Source organism: Dendrobates tinctorius, unplaced genomic scaffold, assembly GCF_039654945.1.
Source record: "Dendrobates tinctorius isolate UK_male_01 unplaced genomic scaffold, ASM3965494v1 ptg000009l, whole genome shotgun sequence".
NCBI lineage: Eukaryota > Metazoa > Chordata > Amphibia > Anura > Dendrobatidae > Dendrobates > Dendrobates tinctorius.
Window position 1 is genome coordinate 18,056,832 of NW_027361677.1, and position 19,796 is coordinate 18,076,627.

General features: G+C 46.8%; 2 protein-coding genes across 4 annotated transcripts in view; one reads left to right on the forward strand and one right to left on the reverse strand.

Annotated features, from left to right (window-relative positions):
* On the reverse strand, positions 1–8,930 carry TK2 (thymidine kinase 2). 2 transcript variants are annotated; one of them, XM_073582964.1, is made up of 10 exons: positions 8,791–8,930; positions 7,132–7,163; positions 6,964–7,038; positions 6,507–6,560; positions 4,856–4,945; positions 4,241–4,314; positions 3,567–3,655; positions 3,257–3,336; positions 1,334–1,414; positions 1–503 (listed from the first exon to the last, which is right to left on the reverse strand). In XM_073582964.1, the coding sequence occupies exons 1-10, from the start codon at positions 8,900–8,902 to the stop codon at positions 426–428; spliced, it is 765 nt and encodes a 254-aa protein (XP_073439065.1). In that variant the 5' UTR covers positions 8,903–8,930; the 3' UTR covers positions 1–425. The 2 variants fall into 2 exon arrangements, with proteins under 2 accessions (XP_073439065.1, XP_073439073.1); XM_073582972.1 differs by lacking the exon at positions 8,791–8,930 and adding an exon at positions 8,701–8,784.
* The window catches only part of LOC141096426 (CKLF-like MARVEL transmembrane domain-containing protein 3), a 24,478-nt gene continuing 13,600 nt past the window's right edge, over positions 8,919–19,796 (forward strand). The window contains exon 1 of one of the 2 annotated variants that reach the window (XM_073583010.1): positions 8,919–9,043. In XM_073583010.1, coding sequence (XP_073439111.1) covers positions 8,924–9,043 — 120 coding nt within the window. In that variant the 5' untranslated portion in view covers positions 8,919–8,923. Of the gene's footprint in view, positions 9,044–18,153; positions 18,321–19,796 lie in introns of those variants that run through there. The other variant, XM_073583020.1, reaches the window with a different exon arrangement.

Here is a 19,796-nt window from a genome sequence, read left to right on the forward strand (position 1 = left end):
TTTAGAACACATTATTTTTTTTTTTTTTTAAATACAGCAACATTGTGCAACATATACAGAAATGAAAAAAATAATGGCCGGACTAAAACAAGGAATAAATAGCCAGATAAATAAAATACGTTTTACCAAAATGACATATCACTATATTCTCTATACGCTCAGAAGATGCTGAAGCAAAAAGAGCGACCCCTTGGTCCGCAATAGCACCTCCGAAAGTAGCTGGTCCCCCAAAAATGGTCCGATCTGGGGATCGAGTTAGGTCACCCGTCATGGTGACAGGCAGCGGCTGTACTGATGCACCAGGCTGGCAGCTGTGATTGGCTCAGGGATAGGCAGCCTAAAAGGTCAGAAAAATAGCTGCCTCCATAATGTGTCCGCGAGAGACATATGGACAGAGTGTGCACGAGAGAGAGGACGTTCTTCCGTCAAGCGGCGAGGATCTTCCCGCGATTCTCTTCATAGTGCTGGATCATCTCCTCCATGTTCTTATCTGCATCGATCACCTAAAAATCAGAAAAGGGAGAATGACACAAGTACTGAGAATGCAAATCTGGGTACAGGAGGAGGATGAGGTGAGCTATGATATCACCTATATATTTAATGGTGGATCCTGTGTTATCTACTGTATATAGAGGTGTTATCAGTCATTGTACAGGAGGAGGAGGTGAGCTGTGACATCGTCTATTGTTAATGGTGGATCCTGTGTTATCTACTGTAAATAGAGGTGTTATCAGTCTGTACAGGAGGAGGAGGTGAGCTGTGACATCATCTATTGTAAATGGTGGATGCCTGAGTTATCAGTCACTATAATCCTGTCTGTGATGATAATTAGCCTGCTGAAAATGTATTCATATAGAGCCGGAAGCATGAGACTAGTATTAGGACCTGTTACATGGATAAGGTTTAAAAGTTGCCATAAGAATTATTAAAAAAAACAATATTTAAAAATATATATCTTCTATGGCTGTTGCACTATATGGAAATGACCTGAAATACCTGGATTTGGCTCTGAACTTTCATGCATTTCATTTTTAATGCATTTTCAACTGAATATAATTGTACCAAACCCTCAGCTGTGAGAAGTATTAGGACCATGCAGACTTTCAGACATCTGAACGTGAGCCTGATTTTTCACATTCACTGAAAATCGGAGCTTTTACAAATATGAAGGAATCAAAATGCAACATAAACTCCAGAACTTCATTATACAATTAGTTTAGATGTCCCAACTTTTTAAAGGTTCGATCCCTCAGGAGGGAGGGGGTGCAATATCTCTGCTTGCTTTTCTTTTACTGGAAGCTTCAGTCGGGGTGTAATAAGTAGAAATACTTACGAGTACCGGCGCCGGCACTGGAAACGAGCTCCGATCAATCAGCCACTCTTCATAGAGGCGGTGGATGGCGCTCAGGTACTCCTGCAAGAGAAAGGCACGTCCGGGGCTGGGACTTGTACTCACATCCTTGTTTAATAAGAAGCATCTAATACATGAGCACAAAGGCCCCCGCGGAGCAGCACGACCTAATCCCCGGCCGACTTCTCCCCTGATCCCCATCCGACTACTCTCTCGATCCCCGGCCGACTTCTCCCCCGAAACCAGGCCGACTTCTCCCCTGATCCCCATCCGACTACTCTCTCGATCCCCGGCCGACTTCTCCCCCGAAACCAGGCCGACTTCTCCCCTGATCCCCATCCGACTACTCTCTCGATCCCCGGCCGACTTCTCCCCCGATCCCCATCCGACTACTCTCTCGATCCCCGGCCGACTTCTCCCCCGATCCCCATCCGACTACTCTCTCGATCCCCGGCCGACTTCTCCCCCGATCCCCATCCGACTACTCTCTCGATCCCCGGCCGACTTCTCCCCCGATCCCCATCCGACTACTCTCTCGATCCCCGGCCGACTTCTCCCCCGATCCCCATCCGACTACTCTCTCGATCCCCGGCCGACTTCTCCCCCGAAACCAGGCCGACTTCTCCCCTGATCCCCATCCGACTACTCTCTCGATCCCCGGCCGACTTCTCCCCCGATCCCCATCCGACTACTCTCTCGATCCCCGGCCGACTACTCTCTCGATCCCCGGCCGACTTCTCCCCCGATCCCCATCCGACTACTCTCTCGATCCCCGGCCGACTTGTCCCCCGATCCCCATGAGCTCCTGCCATTATTGTACAGCATTATTGTCCCCTCTGATCTCCGCTACCTGCTCCATTACTGCTCTCAAACCAAACACTGACCCCTTTCATTCATGGCACTGCGCCGGCTACTTGTGCTGTAGACGAGACTGTACTGGGCTAATGCCGCAGCAATGGCAAGAGCCGCACAGGACGGATGTGCGCGATATTCTGCAGGGATGTCAATGGTATGAGACTGCTGTAAGCTGCACATGACTGATCATTTTAAAAGGCCAATTCAGACGACCGTAATGTGATGCTACCGGGAATTACCGCCGTACAACAGCCACTAAAATGTGGTTGTCTGAATTAGCCCTTAGAGAAAAAGTCATCTCCTGGTCACAGGATAGGGGATAGCCTACAGATTGCAGGAAGTCAGAAGACTGCTGGGACCCCTCCACCGTGATAGATCAGGGCTATCCGCTCTGCAGGGACCCATCTTGTCCGCACATGCCCGACCTCTGAATCCGCTCTGCAGAGCCCCATCTTGTCTGCGCATGCTCAACCTCTAAATCCGCTCTGCAGAGCCCCATCTTGCCTGCGCATGCGCAACCTCTAAATCTGCTCTGCAGAACCCCATCTTGTCTGCGCCTGCCCTACAGTGATGATCAAGGGGTTAAAAGACCAGAATCAGAGCCTTCCCCCTATCCTGGACATTGGATCAGAAGCTCAGCAGTCAATGCAGAGGTGGCACAAAACACCCACACAAAACTTGCAAGCTGCTGTAAAAAGCCATGCTTGTGGCTATTAAGGGGTTAAACAGACCTTAAACAAAACAAGATAGGTGGTAACTTATTGATTGCATGAGGTCCGACCCCTGGGGCCTGCACCGGTCGGCAGCGCACATGCCCGACTGCTGCTCAGTTCATTCTCTATGGAGATGCCAAGTGCTGGGCTACGTCCAGGAGCCACATGGAGAAGCGGTCAGGCATAATAGTGCCACGTTCTGCTGATAAGTGCGAGTCCTAGCAGTCGGACCCCCACCATTGAATAAGTTGTCGCTTATCCGCTGGATAGATGATTACTGTACAGCCCCTTTAAGCAATGTGCATGCAATTATGACAAGGCTCTTAGAGGGTCTCACCAGTGGGATAACCCGCTCTTCCTCTCTGCACCTCATCTTTAGTCTCTGGTAGCACGTTTCAGGGGATGTGCGCAGATAAACTGTGAAAAAAAGTGCACATGACAGTATTATTATGCCAAATTTTCCTAAAATCCACCTGAATAGGTGCTGGATTATGAGATATTCCGAATTATCCTCTTGGAAGAATATGAAAAAAAAAACCATTAGGGAAAAAAAACTGTATTTCTATTCTTATTTGATTCTCTAAGTTTATATTTTTCTTTTTTTGGGACAATATGTACCAAATTGGCCGCCGTGAGGCTTTACTTACCTATCAGATCAACAGAGAGGTCAATATTCTTTGTGATCCAATTAAACCACTCGGTTAACACCACATAATCCACTTCAGGCATCTTCCCACTGCAAAACAGAGGTGGACGGAGGCGTAACGGAGGCATAACAACTAAGGACCCAATTCATTAATGCATTTATGCCAGAAATTTGGGAAAAAAAAAAAAAAAAGGTCTGATAAATCGGGGATTAAACACTTTTATACAAAAAATAAAAAATCTAAGATAAAAACAAAATGAGCAAATACTCTACAGTAAATTAATAAATAAAAAAAAATATCAGAGGTAAAAGCCATCCCACCACGTCAAGGTGACCCTATTCGGGAAGGTCCTAACCTCCAGTATTAAAACCTTACCATGTATCTAATAACGTAAATGTCAATAAGGGCCGAGCAGGACCAAGATAGTTGTGCCCCCCTTCTACTTTTTAAAAAGTTACATAACTGTTGTAAAACTTTTTACACCAGTTTAGTAGCTTTTAAAAAGTTGTAATATAAAACTATTGACTAGATGTAAAGATAAGAAGAAAAATAGAAGCGTGTATTTTAAAAAGTGCCTACTTTGTCAAAGCAGTTTGTTTTAACTTTTCCATATAATATGCTAAAGGCATGCTACCCCTTTAAGAAGGGGCTTTTTGTCTTCTTCTTGAGCCTACCTTTTATAAAGGTTTTCCACAAATATGTACTTTGCGCTATGGATGGACCTCTCCATCATTTTCACCGGAGCGAGCTGCAAAGGATGACACAAGTATGAGTCGGGGTGATGGCGCACAGGTGGAGTTCCCCATTACTAAGTAAGTTGCAGACTTCCAAGGGTTAAAACTGGACCTTACAACAGGAGTGACCCCATAACGTGGCCTGGGGAAAATCTAAAATAACCACGTTTGCCGTAGGGAGTGCAATACTGCAGTATTAGGGATGGTCCGACAGACCCCAAAAATGAAGCAAGACAGCGGTGCTGTTAGAAATGAGTGATAATATATATATATATATATATATATATATATATATATATATATACACGGTATATATAAAATCGATACCACAAAATTAAAGGGGGTTTCCTATAATCAATCACAACCACAGGAAGGGCAATGCGTATCACATTGCTGGGGGTCCGGCCACTCGGGTATCCACTGAGATGATCGGTGAATGTCCCCTTGGTGAGACCCCCTTGTGGCATAAAGACCCCCTGTAGTGTAACAACCTATTTTATTGTGCTTCTGGCTACTGAGGGGATATCTTCAGTCCTAGGATGCAGGCGGCCTCACCGATGGCTTGGTGTGGACATCCAGCATTGTGAGCTGCACATAGGTCTGCAGCGTTAACCCCCATCTCGTTGGATCCGTGTACATGAGACCCTGAAGAAAGTATAAAGAATATGAACTAATAAGAACACAGCGGTAATATAGCCGGCACAAGGTATATGACAGCGGTAATACAACTGGCACAGTGTATACGACGGCTGTAATGCAACCGGCACAAGGTATATGACGGCGGTAATGCAACCGGCACAGGGTATACGGTGGCAGTAATACAATCGGCACAGGGTATACGACGGCTATAATGCAACCGGCACAAGGTATATGACGGCGGTAATGCAACCGGCACAGGGTATAGAGCGGTGGTAATGCAACCGACACAGGGTATACGGTGGCAGTAATACAATCGGCACAGGTTATACAGCGGCGGTATTACAACCGGCACAGGGTATACGGTGGCGGTAATACAATCGGCACAGGGTATACAGCGGCGGTATTACAACCGGCACAGGGTATACGGTGGCGGTAATACAATCGGCACAGGTTATACAGCGGCGGTATTACAACCGACACAGGGTATACGGTGGCGGTAATACAATCGGCACAGGGTATACAGCGGCGGTATTACAACCGGCACAGGGTATACGGTGGCGGTAATACAATCGTCACAGGGTATACAGCGGCGGTATTACAACCGGCACAGGGTATACGGTGGCGGTAATACAATCGGCACAGGTTATACAGCGGCGGTATTACAACCGGCACAGGGTATACGGTGGCGGTGATACAATCGGCACAGGGTATACAGCGGTGGTATTACAACCGGCACAGGGTATATGGTGGCGGTAATACAATCGGCACAGGTTATACAGCGGCGGTATTACAACCGGCACAGGTTATACAGCGGCGGTAATACAATCGGCACAGGTTATATAGCGGCGGTATTACAACCGGCACAGGGTATATGGTGGCGGTAATACAATCAGCACAGGTTATACAGCGGCGGTATTACAACCGGCACAGGGTATACAGTGGCGGTAATACAATTGGCACAGGGTATACAGCGGCGGTAATGCAACCGACACAGGGTATACGGTGGCGGTAATACAATCGGCACAGGTTATACAGCAGCGGTAATGCAACCGACACAGGGTATACGGTGGCGGTAATACAATCGGCACAGGTTATACAGCGGCGGTATTACAACCGGCACAGGGTATACGGTGGCGGTAATACAATCGCCACAGGGTATACAGCGGCGGTATTACAACCGGCACAGGGTATACGGTGGCGGTAATACAATCGGCACAGGTTATACAGCGGCGGTATTACAACCGGCACAGGGTATACAGTGGCGGTAATACAATCGGCACAAGTTATACAGCGGCGGTAATGCAACTGACACAGGGTATACGGTGGCGGTAATACAATCGGCACAGGTTATACAGCGGTGGTATTACAACCGACACAGGGTATTTGATGGCGATATAACCGGCACAGGGTATACAGCGGCGGTATTACAACCGGCACAGGGTATTCGATGGCGGTAATATAACTGGCACAGGGAACACGGCAGCAGTAATATAACAGGCACAGCGTACACGGTGGCGGTAACATAACCGGCACATGTATAGGAATATGAGATTGTACGATAACTCACCAGTGGATTGTGGCCTTGGACATTTCTCCATTTTGCAACAGGCTCCATCATAACCTTAAAAATACATCAATATATTAAAGGACAATTGCTAAGCAGAATGACTGCGATTCTCAAGGGCACAGAAGAAGTCTTCTTCATCTACATCCTTCTGTGGGCTCTGGGGAGGAGGACACGGATTCTGTAACCTATCGGCACCCTGAGTTTCGGGGAAAGGAGGTGGGAAATGGGCAGCTGCATGTGTGCAAATGGCAAGTCAACCCTTTACATGCTGCTGACAGTGATTGACAGCAGCGTCTAAACGCTTGATCAACTGTGATCAGAGTTCGCTCTGATCGCTGCTGTCGGGAGACAGGTGGTGGATGTGCCACACTACCTTATGAAGACATACCTTGACATCAGGGTGGGTGAAGGGGTTAATAAACCAGTCCTATAGTACACGAATATATATGGTGATTACCTCGAGGTTGGCAGTATTGGAGAAATATTCGAGACAGCTGGTTTTTCCACTCGCTATGTTTCCCTCCACACAGATCTAAAAAGGAAGGATTGAAAGGAGACTTTTCTTTAAATTCTGCAAACGCAGTGCGGCATATATACGTATAATGTTATAATGAACGACACTTACGGTGCTTTTACCTTTGTTTTTCAAACCATTAGCTAGAGAGAAGGGAAAAAATATTAAGAGACTATTATTTTTATTTGTATTATTTATTATTTTTATTTATCAACTTTGATGTAATCATAAATCAGCTGAGAAGAACTCAGAAAAAGACAGATAAAAGATCCAAAAACTCTTAACAAATGAGACTGAGCTCACTGATGGAGCCTCAGTTAACTCATTCTGCAGCCAGTAATATACACAGAGGCTACACAACGCAAACATTGCAACATTTTTAATGAAGCACAGTGAAAATCATTTTTAGCCCAATAGACGTGCATTTAACCCCTTTTCGACTTTGGATGTATAGATATGTCCAAGCTAGTCTCCCTGACTTTGAGGCGGGTTCTGGCCTTGAGCCCGCATCTTTCCGCCACGTCATTCAAAAGTACAGAAAAAAACAAACAAACAAGCGATCGTACGGCTGATAAAGAAGTTGAGGCTTTCGGAAAGGAACGGGATAAAATAAAATGTTGCTGAAAGGGTAAATAATACGGATTTTTTTTTTTCTTTACCTTAGATCTATTTCGCCAGTTAAAAAAAAAAAAATATGGGGGAAAATGCGACATTATAAGTATGCAGTACAATGAAATCATCGTTATTAAAAGGTTAATCTAATCTACAGCGACCAGGTTGGGCTCCTGGGGCAGGATGTTGGGCTCCTGACCACAAGGAGAGATTAACCCTCGCTGTGGGGGATGCGGTACATACATATATAGAAGAGGCACCGCAGTATAACCAATTGTCCGATTTATGATACCGGAGTGCCCCTTTTATATGAGCACGAGACCTGCCGATCGTCAACGCGTCCTGGCGGGTTAACAACACGACGCCAACTTGAGGAGTAAATAGACAACCCCTTTAAGTAGTCATTTTCTATATGCTTATTCAGACTTTGTTTTCTTTTGTTACATCCTTTTAAAGGGGAAGTTGGGTGACAACCAATATGTCTACCATAACATCATCCACTGAGGTTGTCACCCAAAATCTGCATATTGTACAGTGATAGATGTGTGGCAGAGTGCCATACACCATCCATAGGGCCCAAATGTAAATAACGTCTAGTATATATTCAACAAACTAGATACCAATGTGAACATACATCTATACACACACAAAATATAGATATATATAGATATATATAGATATATCCCAAAGCAACAAATCAGAATTCTGCTTTCATTTTCCCAGAAGCCTTAGAAAAATGAGTGCTAGATTCTGATTGGTTGCTATGGCCAACTGCAGCAAAGCCCATAGCAACTATATTAATGCTTTCATTTTCAAAAAAAGGCTTTCAGTAAATAAGAGCTGGAATGTGATTGGCTGCTATGGCTAACTGCAGAAAAGCCAATGGCAACCAATGAGAGTTCTGCTTTTATTTTCAAAAAGGCTTTTGGTAAACCTGACCTGGAAGCTGATTGGTTGCGATAGGCAACTACCGCGCTGTCTCTAGCACCCAATCAGATTCCAGTTCTCATTTAACAAACGTTTTTTGTGAAATGATAGCATTGTTATGGGTGATCACCCCGGCTTTACCAGACGCCATTGCCTCTCGTTCTCCTCAGAGGGCAGGACGTGCTTGGAGTTGTAGTCCGAACACAGCCCGTATGTGTAGCCGGGATTTACCTTGCCCGTCGCTGTGCAGTAACCGGCTCATGACTGAGCAGCCCCCGACTGGCGGACGACGTATCCGGGTCAGCAGCTTGCAGCCCGCCCGCGCCGCTCCAGAGAGTGACATGCCCGGTAACGAGGCCTACACATGGCTGCACACATCCGGCTCCTCCATAGACCTCCTCCTCACAGCCGGCGGGGAGGAGACGTGACAGCCCGGCCCAGAGTCACTGCCGGTACTGGTGAGGGAGCAGGGAGGACGCCATGTGTGAGGACACAGGGGGCAGAAATGTGTGACCCCCCCCCTCTCCATCCACCTCTATGGGAGCAGTGTAATGTGTGACCCCCCCCCTCTCCATCCACCTCTATGGGAGCAGTGTAATGTGTGACCCCCCCTCTCCATCCACCTCTATGGGAGCAGTGTAATGTGTGACCCCCCTCTCCATCCACCTCTATGGGAGCAGTGTAATGTGTGACCCCCCCTCTCCATCCACCTCTATGGGAGCAGTGTAATGTGTGACCCTCCCCCTCTCCATCCACCTCTATGGGAGCAGTGTAGTGTGTGACCCCCCCTCTCCATCCACCTCTATGGGAGCAGTGTAGTGTGTGACCCCCCCTCTCCATCCACCTCTATGGGAGCAGTGTAGTGTGTGACCCCCCCTCTCCATCCACCTCTATGGGAGCAGTGTAATGTGTGACCCCCCTCTCCATCCACCTCTATGGGAGCAGTGTAATGTGTGACCCCCCCTCTCCATCCACCTCTATGGGAGCAGTGTAATGTGTGACCCTCCCCCTCTCCATCCACCTCTATGGGAGCAGTGTAATGTGTGACCCCCCTCTCCATCCACCTCTATGGGAGCAGTGTAATGTGTGACCCCCCCTCTCCATCCACCTCTATGGGAGCAGTGTAATGTGTGACCCCCCTCTCCATCCACCTCTATGGGAGCAGTGTAATGTGTGACCCCCCCTCTCCATCCACCTCTATGGGAGCAGTGTAATGTGTGACCCCCCTCTCCATCCACCTCTATGGGAGCAGTGTAATGTGTGACCCCCCCTCTCCATCCACCTCTATGGGAGCAGTGTAATGTGTGACCCCCCCCTCTCCATCCACCTCTATGGGAGCAGTGTAATGTGTGACCCCCCTCTCCATCCACCTCTATGGGAGCAGTGTAATGTGTGACCCCCCCTCTCCATCCACCTCTATGGGAGCAGTGTAATGTGTGACCCCCCCTCTCCATCCACCTCTATGGGAGCAGTGTAATGTGTGACCCCCCCTCTCCATCCACCTCTATGGGAGCAGTGTAATGTGTGACCCCCCCTCTCCATCCACCTCTATGGGAGCAGTGTACTGTGTGACCCCCCTCTCCATCCACCTCTATGGGAGCAGTGTAATGTGTGACCCCCCCTCTCCATCCACCTCTATGGGAGCAGTGTAATGTGTGACCCCCCCTCTCCATCCACCTCTATGGGAGCAGTGTAATGTGTGACCCCCCCTCTCCGTCCACCTCTATGGGAGCAGTGTAATGTGTGACCCCCCCTCTCCATCCACCTCTATGGGAGCAGTGTAATGTGTGACCCCGCTCCATCCACCTCTATGGGAGCAGTGTAATGTGTGACCCCCGCTCCATCCACCTCTATGGGAGCAGTGTAATGTGTGACCCCCGCTCCATCCACCTCTATGGGAGCAGTGTAATGTGTGACCCCCGCTCCATCCACCTCTATGGGAGCAGTGTAATGTGTGATCCCGCTCCATCCACCTCTATGGGAGCAGTGTAATGTGTGATCCCGCTCCATCCACCTCTATGGGAGCAGTGTAATGTGTGACCCCGCTCCGTCCACCTCTATGGGAGCAGTGTAATGTGTGACCCCCGCTCCGTCCACCTCTATGGGAGGAGTGTAATGTGTGACCCCGCTCCGTCCACCTCTATGGGAGGAGTGTAATGTGTGACCCCGCTTCGTCCACCTCTATGGGAGGAGTGTAATGTGTGACCCCGCCCCGTCCACCTCTATGAGAGCAGTAATGTGTGACCCCGCTCAGTCCACCTCTATGAGAGCAGTAATGTGTGACCCCGCTCCATCCACCTCTATGGGAGCAGTGTAATGTGTGACCCCGCTCCATCCACCTCTATGGGAGCAGTGTAATGTGTGACCCCGTTCCATCCACCTCTATGGGAGCAGTGTAATGTGTGACCCCGCTCCATCCACCTCTATGGGAGGAGTGTAATGTGTGACCCCGCTCCATCCACCTCTATGGGAGGAGTGTAATGTGTGACCCCGCTCCGTCCACCTCTATGGGAGTAGTGTAATGTGTGACCCTGCTCCGTCCACCTCTATGGGAGTAGTGTAATGTGTGACCCTGCTCCGTCCACCTCTATGGGAGCAGTGTAATGTGTGACCCCCGCTCCGTCCACCTCTATGGGAGCAGTGTAATGTCTGACCCTGCTCCGTCCACTTCTGTGGGAGCAGTGGTGTAATATGTGCCCCCCCCTCCTCCATCCACTTCTATGGAAGCACACACATGTATGCATACATCTTTACATAGCAAGGATAGAGAATGGTCTGACAGCCAGATCCAGGAGCCCCTTCTTCACAGATTGTAATTCATAGTTCCGCCACTAGATGTCTCAATAACCAAAAGAATAGTAATCCTGGGGCTGCACTCATATAATGGTTCTTATTATAAGGGCCTGTGCACATTCATCCTCTTCAGGATCAGGACTGGGGCTGGTTCTCGTCATCTCTGCAGTCTTCAGCAGTAAGACAAAATGAAAAAAACCCTGCTATAATTAAATAAGTAAAAAGCAAAAGTGCATGTAAATCTTACAGAGTTCTTAGTTATACTGTATTTGATCAAACAGCATAAAAGCCGTCCCGCCCCGACCACAGAGTCACCTTGTCGATGGTGGGACGGCTTTTATGCTATGTTTGATCAAATACAGTATAACTAAGAACTCTGTGTGATTTTAAATGCACTTTTGCTTTTTACTTATTTAATTATAGCGGGTTTTTTTTTCATTTTGTCTTTTGTAGGTTTTGCATGCTTTATGGCCATGTGAACATGCATTTATATGCTGCATGTGTACCAACTCAAACCAAGCTCAATTTTTGTGTTTTTTTTTTGTCTTCAGCAGTAAGGCCTAGTGTGCTGCCAGATGGTGGACGCTCATGAGCATAAAGTATCCCATAAAGCAGGGACCTCTGATTAACACTTTAGGAACCATACAGTGGCAGCATTGCTCCTGGATGTGTAACTTCAAATTCTGCCCCTGTGACCGATCCTGTAATTATACAGCTTCCCCCAAAACCCGTCTCCTGAAAGCTCCTGCTAGAAAACTCCCCACTCTACCAACCCCACTGATCTGACCCAAAGGATATTAATGTTTCGGGCTCTTCCTCGCTCGCTCTGTCTGTTCCTCTTTTCTTAATGTCAGAGTTATGAAGTGCGGCTGCAAAATGCTGAGGCCACGAAAACATAAAGGAACCAGAAGTCTTTTGCAATGATAGAAAATATGATCTACAGATATTAACACATCAATGTAGAAGGATCAACTTTATTCTCATTTGCACAAGGAAAGACTAGAAGCAATGGGATGAAACTGAATGGGAGGAGACACAGATTAGATATATGAAAAAACTTTTTGACAGTTAGAGTGATCAATGAGTGGAACAGGCTGCCACGAGAAGTGGTGAGTTCTCCTTCAATGGAAGTCTTCAAACAGAGGCTGGACAGACATCTGACTGGGATGATTTAGCGAATCCTGCTTTGAGCAGGGGGTTGGACCAGATGGCCCAGGAGGTCCCTTCCAACTCTACGATTCTATGATTCTATGATACTGTCAGCATGCTGGTTAGGGCTTGCTGATGGTTTCCACTAGCCTGCAAGTGTCTGCTGGATTGATGGACAGCAGCCGTGCCCGCCAGATCCATCAGGTTCCGTTATGGCACCCCAGATCCATATGCTCGTTGGGCTCCGTTCACATCTGAATCCAAAATCGGGCCGATGTGGTTCAGATGTTTCCGTGCAAAAGAAATCACCACCCGCAGTATTTATTTTTTTTTCATTTTTCAGATGTGGGTGCGTAAAAGAACTGGAATGTTAGGCCGGAGTCACTCTAGAGAGAAAAACGGACAAGTGCAATGCGATAAAACATCGCATTGCACTCAGCCCAATGTTAATCTATGGGGCAGCTCCCATCATCCGATTTTTTTTTTTTTTTTTTTTCTCGTCCGTTTTAATCAGGCTGAGAAAATTGCAGCATGCTACGATTGTCACCGATTATCGGATCGAACTCGCCAATGCAAGTCTATGGGGGCCAGAAAAATACGGATTACACACAGACCAGACGTGTGACTTGCGAGAAATACGCATCGGTGTCCTTTACCAAGAGCCGGCAATTCATTTTACGATACAGTAAAATCACACTGACGGGTTTATTAAAGAAACAAAAGAATAGATATATACACATAGAATACATATACAGTTGTGGCCAAAAGTTTTGACACCCCTGCAATTTTGTCAGATAATACTCAGTTTATTCCTGAAAATGATTGCAAACACAAATTCTTTGTTATTATTATCTTCACTTAATTTGTCTTAAATGAAAAAACACAAAAATAATTGTCCTAAAGCCAAATTGGATATAATTCCACACCAGACATAAAAAAGAGGGTGGACAAAAGTATTGGCACTGTTCGAAAAATCATGTGATGCTTCTCTAATTTGTGTAATTAACAGCACCTGTAACTTACCTGGGGCACCTAACAGGTGTTGGCAATAACTAAATCACAATGGATAAAAGTTGACTCAACCTCTGTCCTGTGTCCTTGTGTGTACCACATTGAGCATGGAGAAAAGAAAGAAGACCAAAGAACTGTCTGAGGACTTGAGAAACCAAATTGTGAGGAAGCATGAGCAATCTCAAGGCTACAAGTCCATCTCCAAAGACCTGAATGTTCCTGTGTCTACCGTGAGCAGTGTCATCAAGAAGTTTAAAGCCCATGGCACTGTGGCTAACCTCCCTAGATGTGAACGGAAAAGAAAAATTGACAAGAGATTTCAACACAAGATTGTGCGGATGTTGGATAAAGAACCTCGACTAACATCCAAACAAGTTCAAGCTGCCCTGCAGTCCGAGGGTACAACAGTGTCAACCCGTACTATCCGCCAGCGTCTGAATGAAAAGGGACTGTATGGTAGGAGACCCAGGAAGACCCCACTTCTTACCCCGAGACCTAAAAAAGCCAGGCTGGAGTTTGCCAAAACTTACCTGAAAAAGCCTAAAATGTTTTGGAAGAATGTTCTCTGGTCAGATGAGACAAAAGTAGAGCTTTTTGGGCAAAGGCATCAACATAGAGTTTACAGGAGAAAAAAAAGAGGCATTCAAAGAAAAGAACACGGTCCCTACAGTCAAACATGGCGGAGGTTCCCTGATGTTTTGAGGTTGCTTTGCTGCCTCTGGCACTGGACTGCATGACCGTGTGCATGGCAATATGAAGTCTGAAGACTACCAACAAATTTTGCAGCATAATGTAGGGCCCAGTGTGAGAAAGCTGGGTCTCCCTCAGAGGTCATGGGTCTTCCAGCACGACAATGACCCAAAACACACTTCAAAAAGCACTAGGAAATGGTTTGAGGGAAAGCACTGGAGACTTCTAAGGTGGCCAGCAATGAGTCCAGACCTGAATCCCATAGAACACCTGTGGAGAGATCTAAAAATGGCAGTTTGGAGAAGGCACCCTTCAAATATCAGGGACCTGGAGCAGTTTGCCAAAGAAGAATGGTCTAAAATTCCAGCAGAGCATTGTAAGAAACTCATTGATGGTTACCGGAAGCGGGTGGTCGCAGTTATTTTGGCTAAAGGTTGTGCAACCAAGTATTAGGCTGAGGGTGCCAATACTTTTGTCTGGCCCATTTTTGGAGTTTTGTGTGAAATGATCAATGTTTTGCTTCATTCTCTTTTGTGTTTTTTCATTTAAGACAAATTAAATGAAGATAATAATACCAAAGAATTTGTGTTTGCAATCATTTTCAGGAAGAAACTGAGTATTATCTGACAGAATTGCAGGGGTGTCAATACTTTTGGGCACAAGTGTGTGTGTGTGTGTGTGTGTGTGTGTATACACACACACACACACACAGTATTTATATTTCTTAGAGTTCTACATAGCAGAGTAGCCGCAATATCATTTGCCGGCTTCTGTAAAATCAATACAAAACCCGACATAATGATACATGGGTTACATACAGTAAACCATTTCATTTCATGTATTTTTTTATGTCTTTGACTAGTAATTAGATTAGGGTTTGTGTGTAAAATTTGGGACATGTAGGTGTTAAATTGGTTAATTCGTTGAAAAAAAAATGCATGGGCTCCCGTGGTAAATGCGCAACCAGAGAGGGAAAGCAGGTGAGTGAGGGCAGATAGCCGAGAGAGGGACCATTGTTTTTGCCCCCCCCCAGCTACAAAAATCTGCCCCCAGAAAAGGTGCATCTATAAGATGTGCCTTTTCTGCAGGGCTGTGGAGTCGTGGAGTCAGAGTCGGTGCTCATTTTGGTGGAGTCGGAGTTGGAGTCAGTATAAAATGGACCGACTCAGACTCCTAAAATATATAATAAATTGGGTACAGTAGTTCAATGCAGAATGTGCTGAATATTTTTTCATAGGAATTTGTGAAAGTTATGAAATGTCCTATAAATGACTGTTCTATTCCTGATCTAAGGCTACATTCACACACAGCGTTTTTCCTGCGTTTTTTGAGGATACGTTTTTCAGTTGCAAAAGCAGATCAGCTTTTTAAAAAACCGCATCACCGGAAAGGTTTTTGAGCTCATAGATGATGTTTTCAATAGCAAAAGCAGATTAGAAATCTGCTCTATCTACTGTATATATCCATTTATCCATATCTGTCTATCCATATCATATCTGTACCAAAAAGAATGAAAGCCGGGTAGCACACAGACTAACACTCCTTTTTTTTAGCACCAGTCAGGTACACCTCATAGCTGCCCAAAAGGACGCCCAGGACAGGCATTGCTCGTCTTCAGTAACACATCAACATCAACTGATAGTTGGAATAAATAGACTACATTCACATGTTAAGGTGCAGGCTTTTTATTTCAAGTGTAGGGGTGTGCAGTATGAGGTTCTGCAGCAGCTGAGGTGTGCAGTATGAAATTCTGCAGAACAGTATGAGGTTCTGCCCCCCCCCCCCCCAGGTTTGATCCTGGCTACGCCCATAGTGTGACTGTAGCCTGAGGATCTAGGCTTTATCTTACCCGAGATAAGTCATAGTGAGTGAGTGTATGTGTATACACACACATACAGTATATATACTGTATAATATATATATATTTGTAAAAGAAGGAAAAAGATGCGGCACGCACCCAGATTTGCAGTGCAGTGTTTCTTTATTCAACCATTAAAGGTCACACAATAAAGGACGGGCAGATAACATGAGGCATGCAGGGAAAAAGACGGACGACAGCCGTTTTGCGTACACAGACGCTTCAACAGGTCCAGGCTGTCGTCCGTCATTTTTCCCCACATGCCTCATGTTATCTGCCCGTCCTTTATTGTGTGACCTTTAATGGTTGAATAAAGAAACACTGCACTGCAAATCTGTCAATAGATTCCAAATAGATAAATAGATATTATATTCTATCTAAATATCTTGATTATTGGATCATAGAAATGATTAAATGTCTGATGTTCACATTGTACTACAATACATTTTTCACTTATATATAAGCAATATATGTGGGAGTCGGAGTCGTGGAGTCGGAGTCGTTGTAAGGGAAATTGAGGAGTCGGAGTCACAGGTTTTGCTTACCGACTCCACAGCCCTGCTTTTCTGGCACTTAGCCTCTCTATTCCCATTGCCCTGTAGTGGTGGCTAATGGGTTAATATTAATGTCACCTTGCTATTGGAAGGTGACATTAAGGCTATGTGTCCACTTTAGCGCTTTAAAATTGCTAGAAAACCAGACTTCTTCCCAGAAAACGCGTTTTTTGCATAAAAGCCGTGCGTTTTTGATGCGTTTTTTCCGCACGTCTCCTGGACTCATTGGAAACAGCTAAAAACACAGACTGAAGCGGAAAATAATGAACGTGCTGCGTTTTTAGCCGATAAGCGTTTTTGCTATGCGGAAAAAAACGCATTAATTGGCGCAAAAATGCACTAAAATGAATGGGAAGCTTATTTTAAGCGTTTCTAAAGCGTCTGATCCGGCACAAACGCTTAAAAAAAAAAAGCAGCGTGGGCACACAGCCTGAAGGGAACCTGTCACCCCCCCAGGGCGTTTTTCTGTGAAGGTGGCTCTTCTGTTTCTTATCCCCAGGAACACAGAAATATTGACTTCTATAAAACATGTCCCCATACCTGTAATGTGTCCCATAGGTATAGTGTGTCCCCCTGTAGCAGCCGCCTCCCTGCCGTCAATCACGCCCGCCCTGCGCCGCCTCCTGCCTTGCTGTCGCCGTTACATGGCACAGCGCAGGCACCCGCCGGTAACTATTCTCGGGCATGCGCAGTGTATTCTATGTGTCTATATCTATTCTTTCGTTTGGGTGTTAACCTGTCATTGGGCTCCATTATATGTCCATTTCGCAAGCCTGCAAGAAAATCTCCCGTATGCCATACGGATGCTTACATGTGCAAAATACGCGGCCACACCCTGAAAACGGATGACATCCGGAGCACTGCTCAGGGAACATTTCTGCGTATTACGACCGTACAATACGGTCCATACTTTTATACGTTAAGTGTGACTCCAGCCTTACACGGATCATCATCCGATTTTTCTGGACACATAAGCTGCATTTGATTTCGTCCAATTTATCGGTCAGTGTATAGATCCAGGTGACAATTGCACAGTTTTTCTTCTGCTCATCTGAACCCGGACTTGAAATTATTCCCCCCCCCCATGGAAAAATAATCATCTCGTCAATTCTTCAAGCGTTTGTGTTTGGGGGAAAAAATGATCCCAGGATCGATGGCAAAATAAAGCGTCACCAAACCCAAAATATTTATTTATTGCCATAGAAACTCCCAGTGACTGATCACAAGCAAAGGGGGCCAGATTCTCCTGTCCTGAACTGATAGGAGTAGTATTGGAGCAGGGGGTGACCCAGCTTTCCCAGGCTCCTGGATGGCACAGTCAGGACCATTCAGAGATCATAGCAGCTGTAAGGACCCTGTGTGTTTCCAGATGGGTGGGCAGTGCCAGGCTTGGCTGGGGGGGATGTGCTTTGCAGCCTGTGGTCTGCGCACAGGATGTGGCTCCGGCAGTGCGGGGGTTAAGGCTGCTCACTTTCACACATGCTGCACTTTTTTTTTTTTTTTTTTTTTTGCACATTTCCGCATTGTCACAGCTTCCGCTCCCCCCTTTCCCCTTCCCAAAAAGACAAAACTCCTGCCCCGCACACAGCATGGATGACTCAGAGTGTGCAGAGCAGCCCCCGGCCCCGAGATCTGCCCTGAGCGCCCTCATCCCGGGCAGGGAGTTCCTGACATCAAGGAAAGGACAGCTGCTGCTGGCTGAATGGGTGAGTGCAGGACCCTCATCATCATCCTCATTCCCCCCCCTCATCATCATCCTCATTCCCCCCCCTCATCATCATCCTCATTCCCCCCTCATCATCATCATCCTCATTCCCCCCTCATCATCATCATCATCATTCCCCCCTCATCATCATCATCCTCATTCCCCCCCTCATCATCATCATCCTCATTCCCCCCTCATCATCATCATCCTCATTCCCCCCTCATCATCATCATCCTCATTCCCCCCTCATCATCATCATCCTCATTCCCCCCTCATCATCATCATCCTCATTCCCCCCTCATCATCATCATCCTCATTCCCCCCTCATCATCATCCTCATTCCCCCCCCTCATCATCATCCTCATTCCCCCCTCATCATCATCATCCTCATTCCCCCCTCATCATCATCATCCTCATTCCCCCCTCATCATCATCATCCTCATTCCCCCCTCATCATCATCCTCATTCCCCCTCATCATCATCATCCTCATTCCCCCCTCATCATCATCATCCTCATTCCCCCCTCATCATCATCATCCTCATTCCCCCCTCATCATCATCATCCTCATTCCCCCCTCATCATCATCATCCTCATTCCCCCCTCATCATCATCCTCATTCCCCCCCCTCATCATCATCCTCATTCCCCCCTCATCATCATCATCCTCATTCCCCCCTCATCATCATCATCCTCATTCCCCCCTCATCATCATCATCCTCATTCCCCCCTCATCATCATCATCCTCATTCCCCCCTCATCATCATCATCCTCATTCCCCCCTCATCATCATCATCCTCATTCCCCCCTCATCATCATCATCCTCATTCCCCCCTCATCATCATCATCCTCATTCCCCCCTCATCATCATCATCCTCATTCCCCCCTCATCATCATCCTCATTCCCCCCCCTCATCATCATCCTCATTCCCCCCTCATCATCATCATCCTCATTCCCCCCTCATCATCATCATCCTCATTTCCCCCCTCATCATCATCCTCATTTCCCCCCATCATCATAATCCTCATTCCCCCCCATCATCATCATCCTCATTCCCCCCATCATCATCATCCTCATTCCCCCCATCATCATCATCCTCATTCCCCCATCATCATCATCCTCATTCCCCCCATCATCATCATCCTCATTCCCCCCCATCATCATCATCCTCATCCCCCCCATCATCATCATCCTCATTCCCCCCCATCATCATCATCCTCATTCCCCCCCATCATCATCATCCTCATTCCCCCCCATCATCATCATCCTCATCCCCCCCCATCATCATCATCCTCATTCCCCCCATCATCATCATCCTCATTCCCCCCCTCATCATCATCCTCATTCACCCCCCTCATCATCATCCTCATTCACCCCCCTCATCATCATCCTCATTCACCCCCCTCATCATCATCCTCATTCACCCCCCTCATCATCATCCTCATTCACCCCCCTCATCATCATCCTCATTCACCCCCC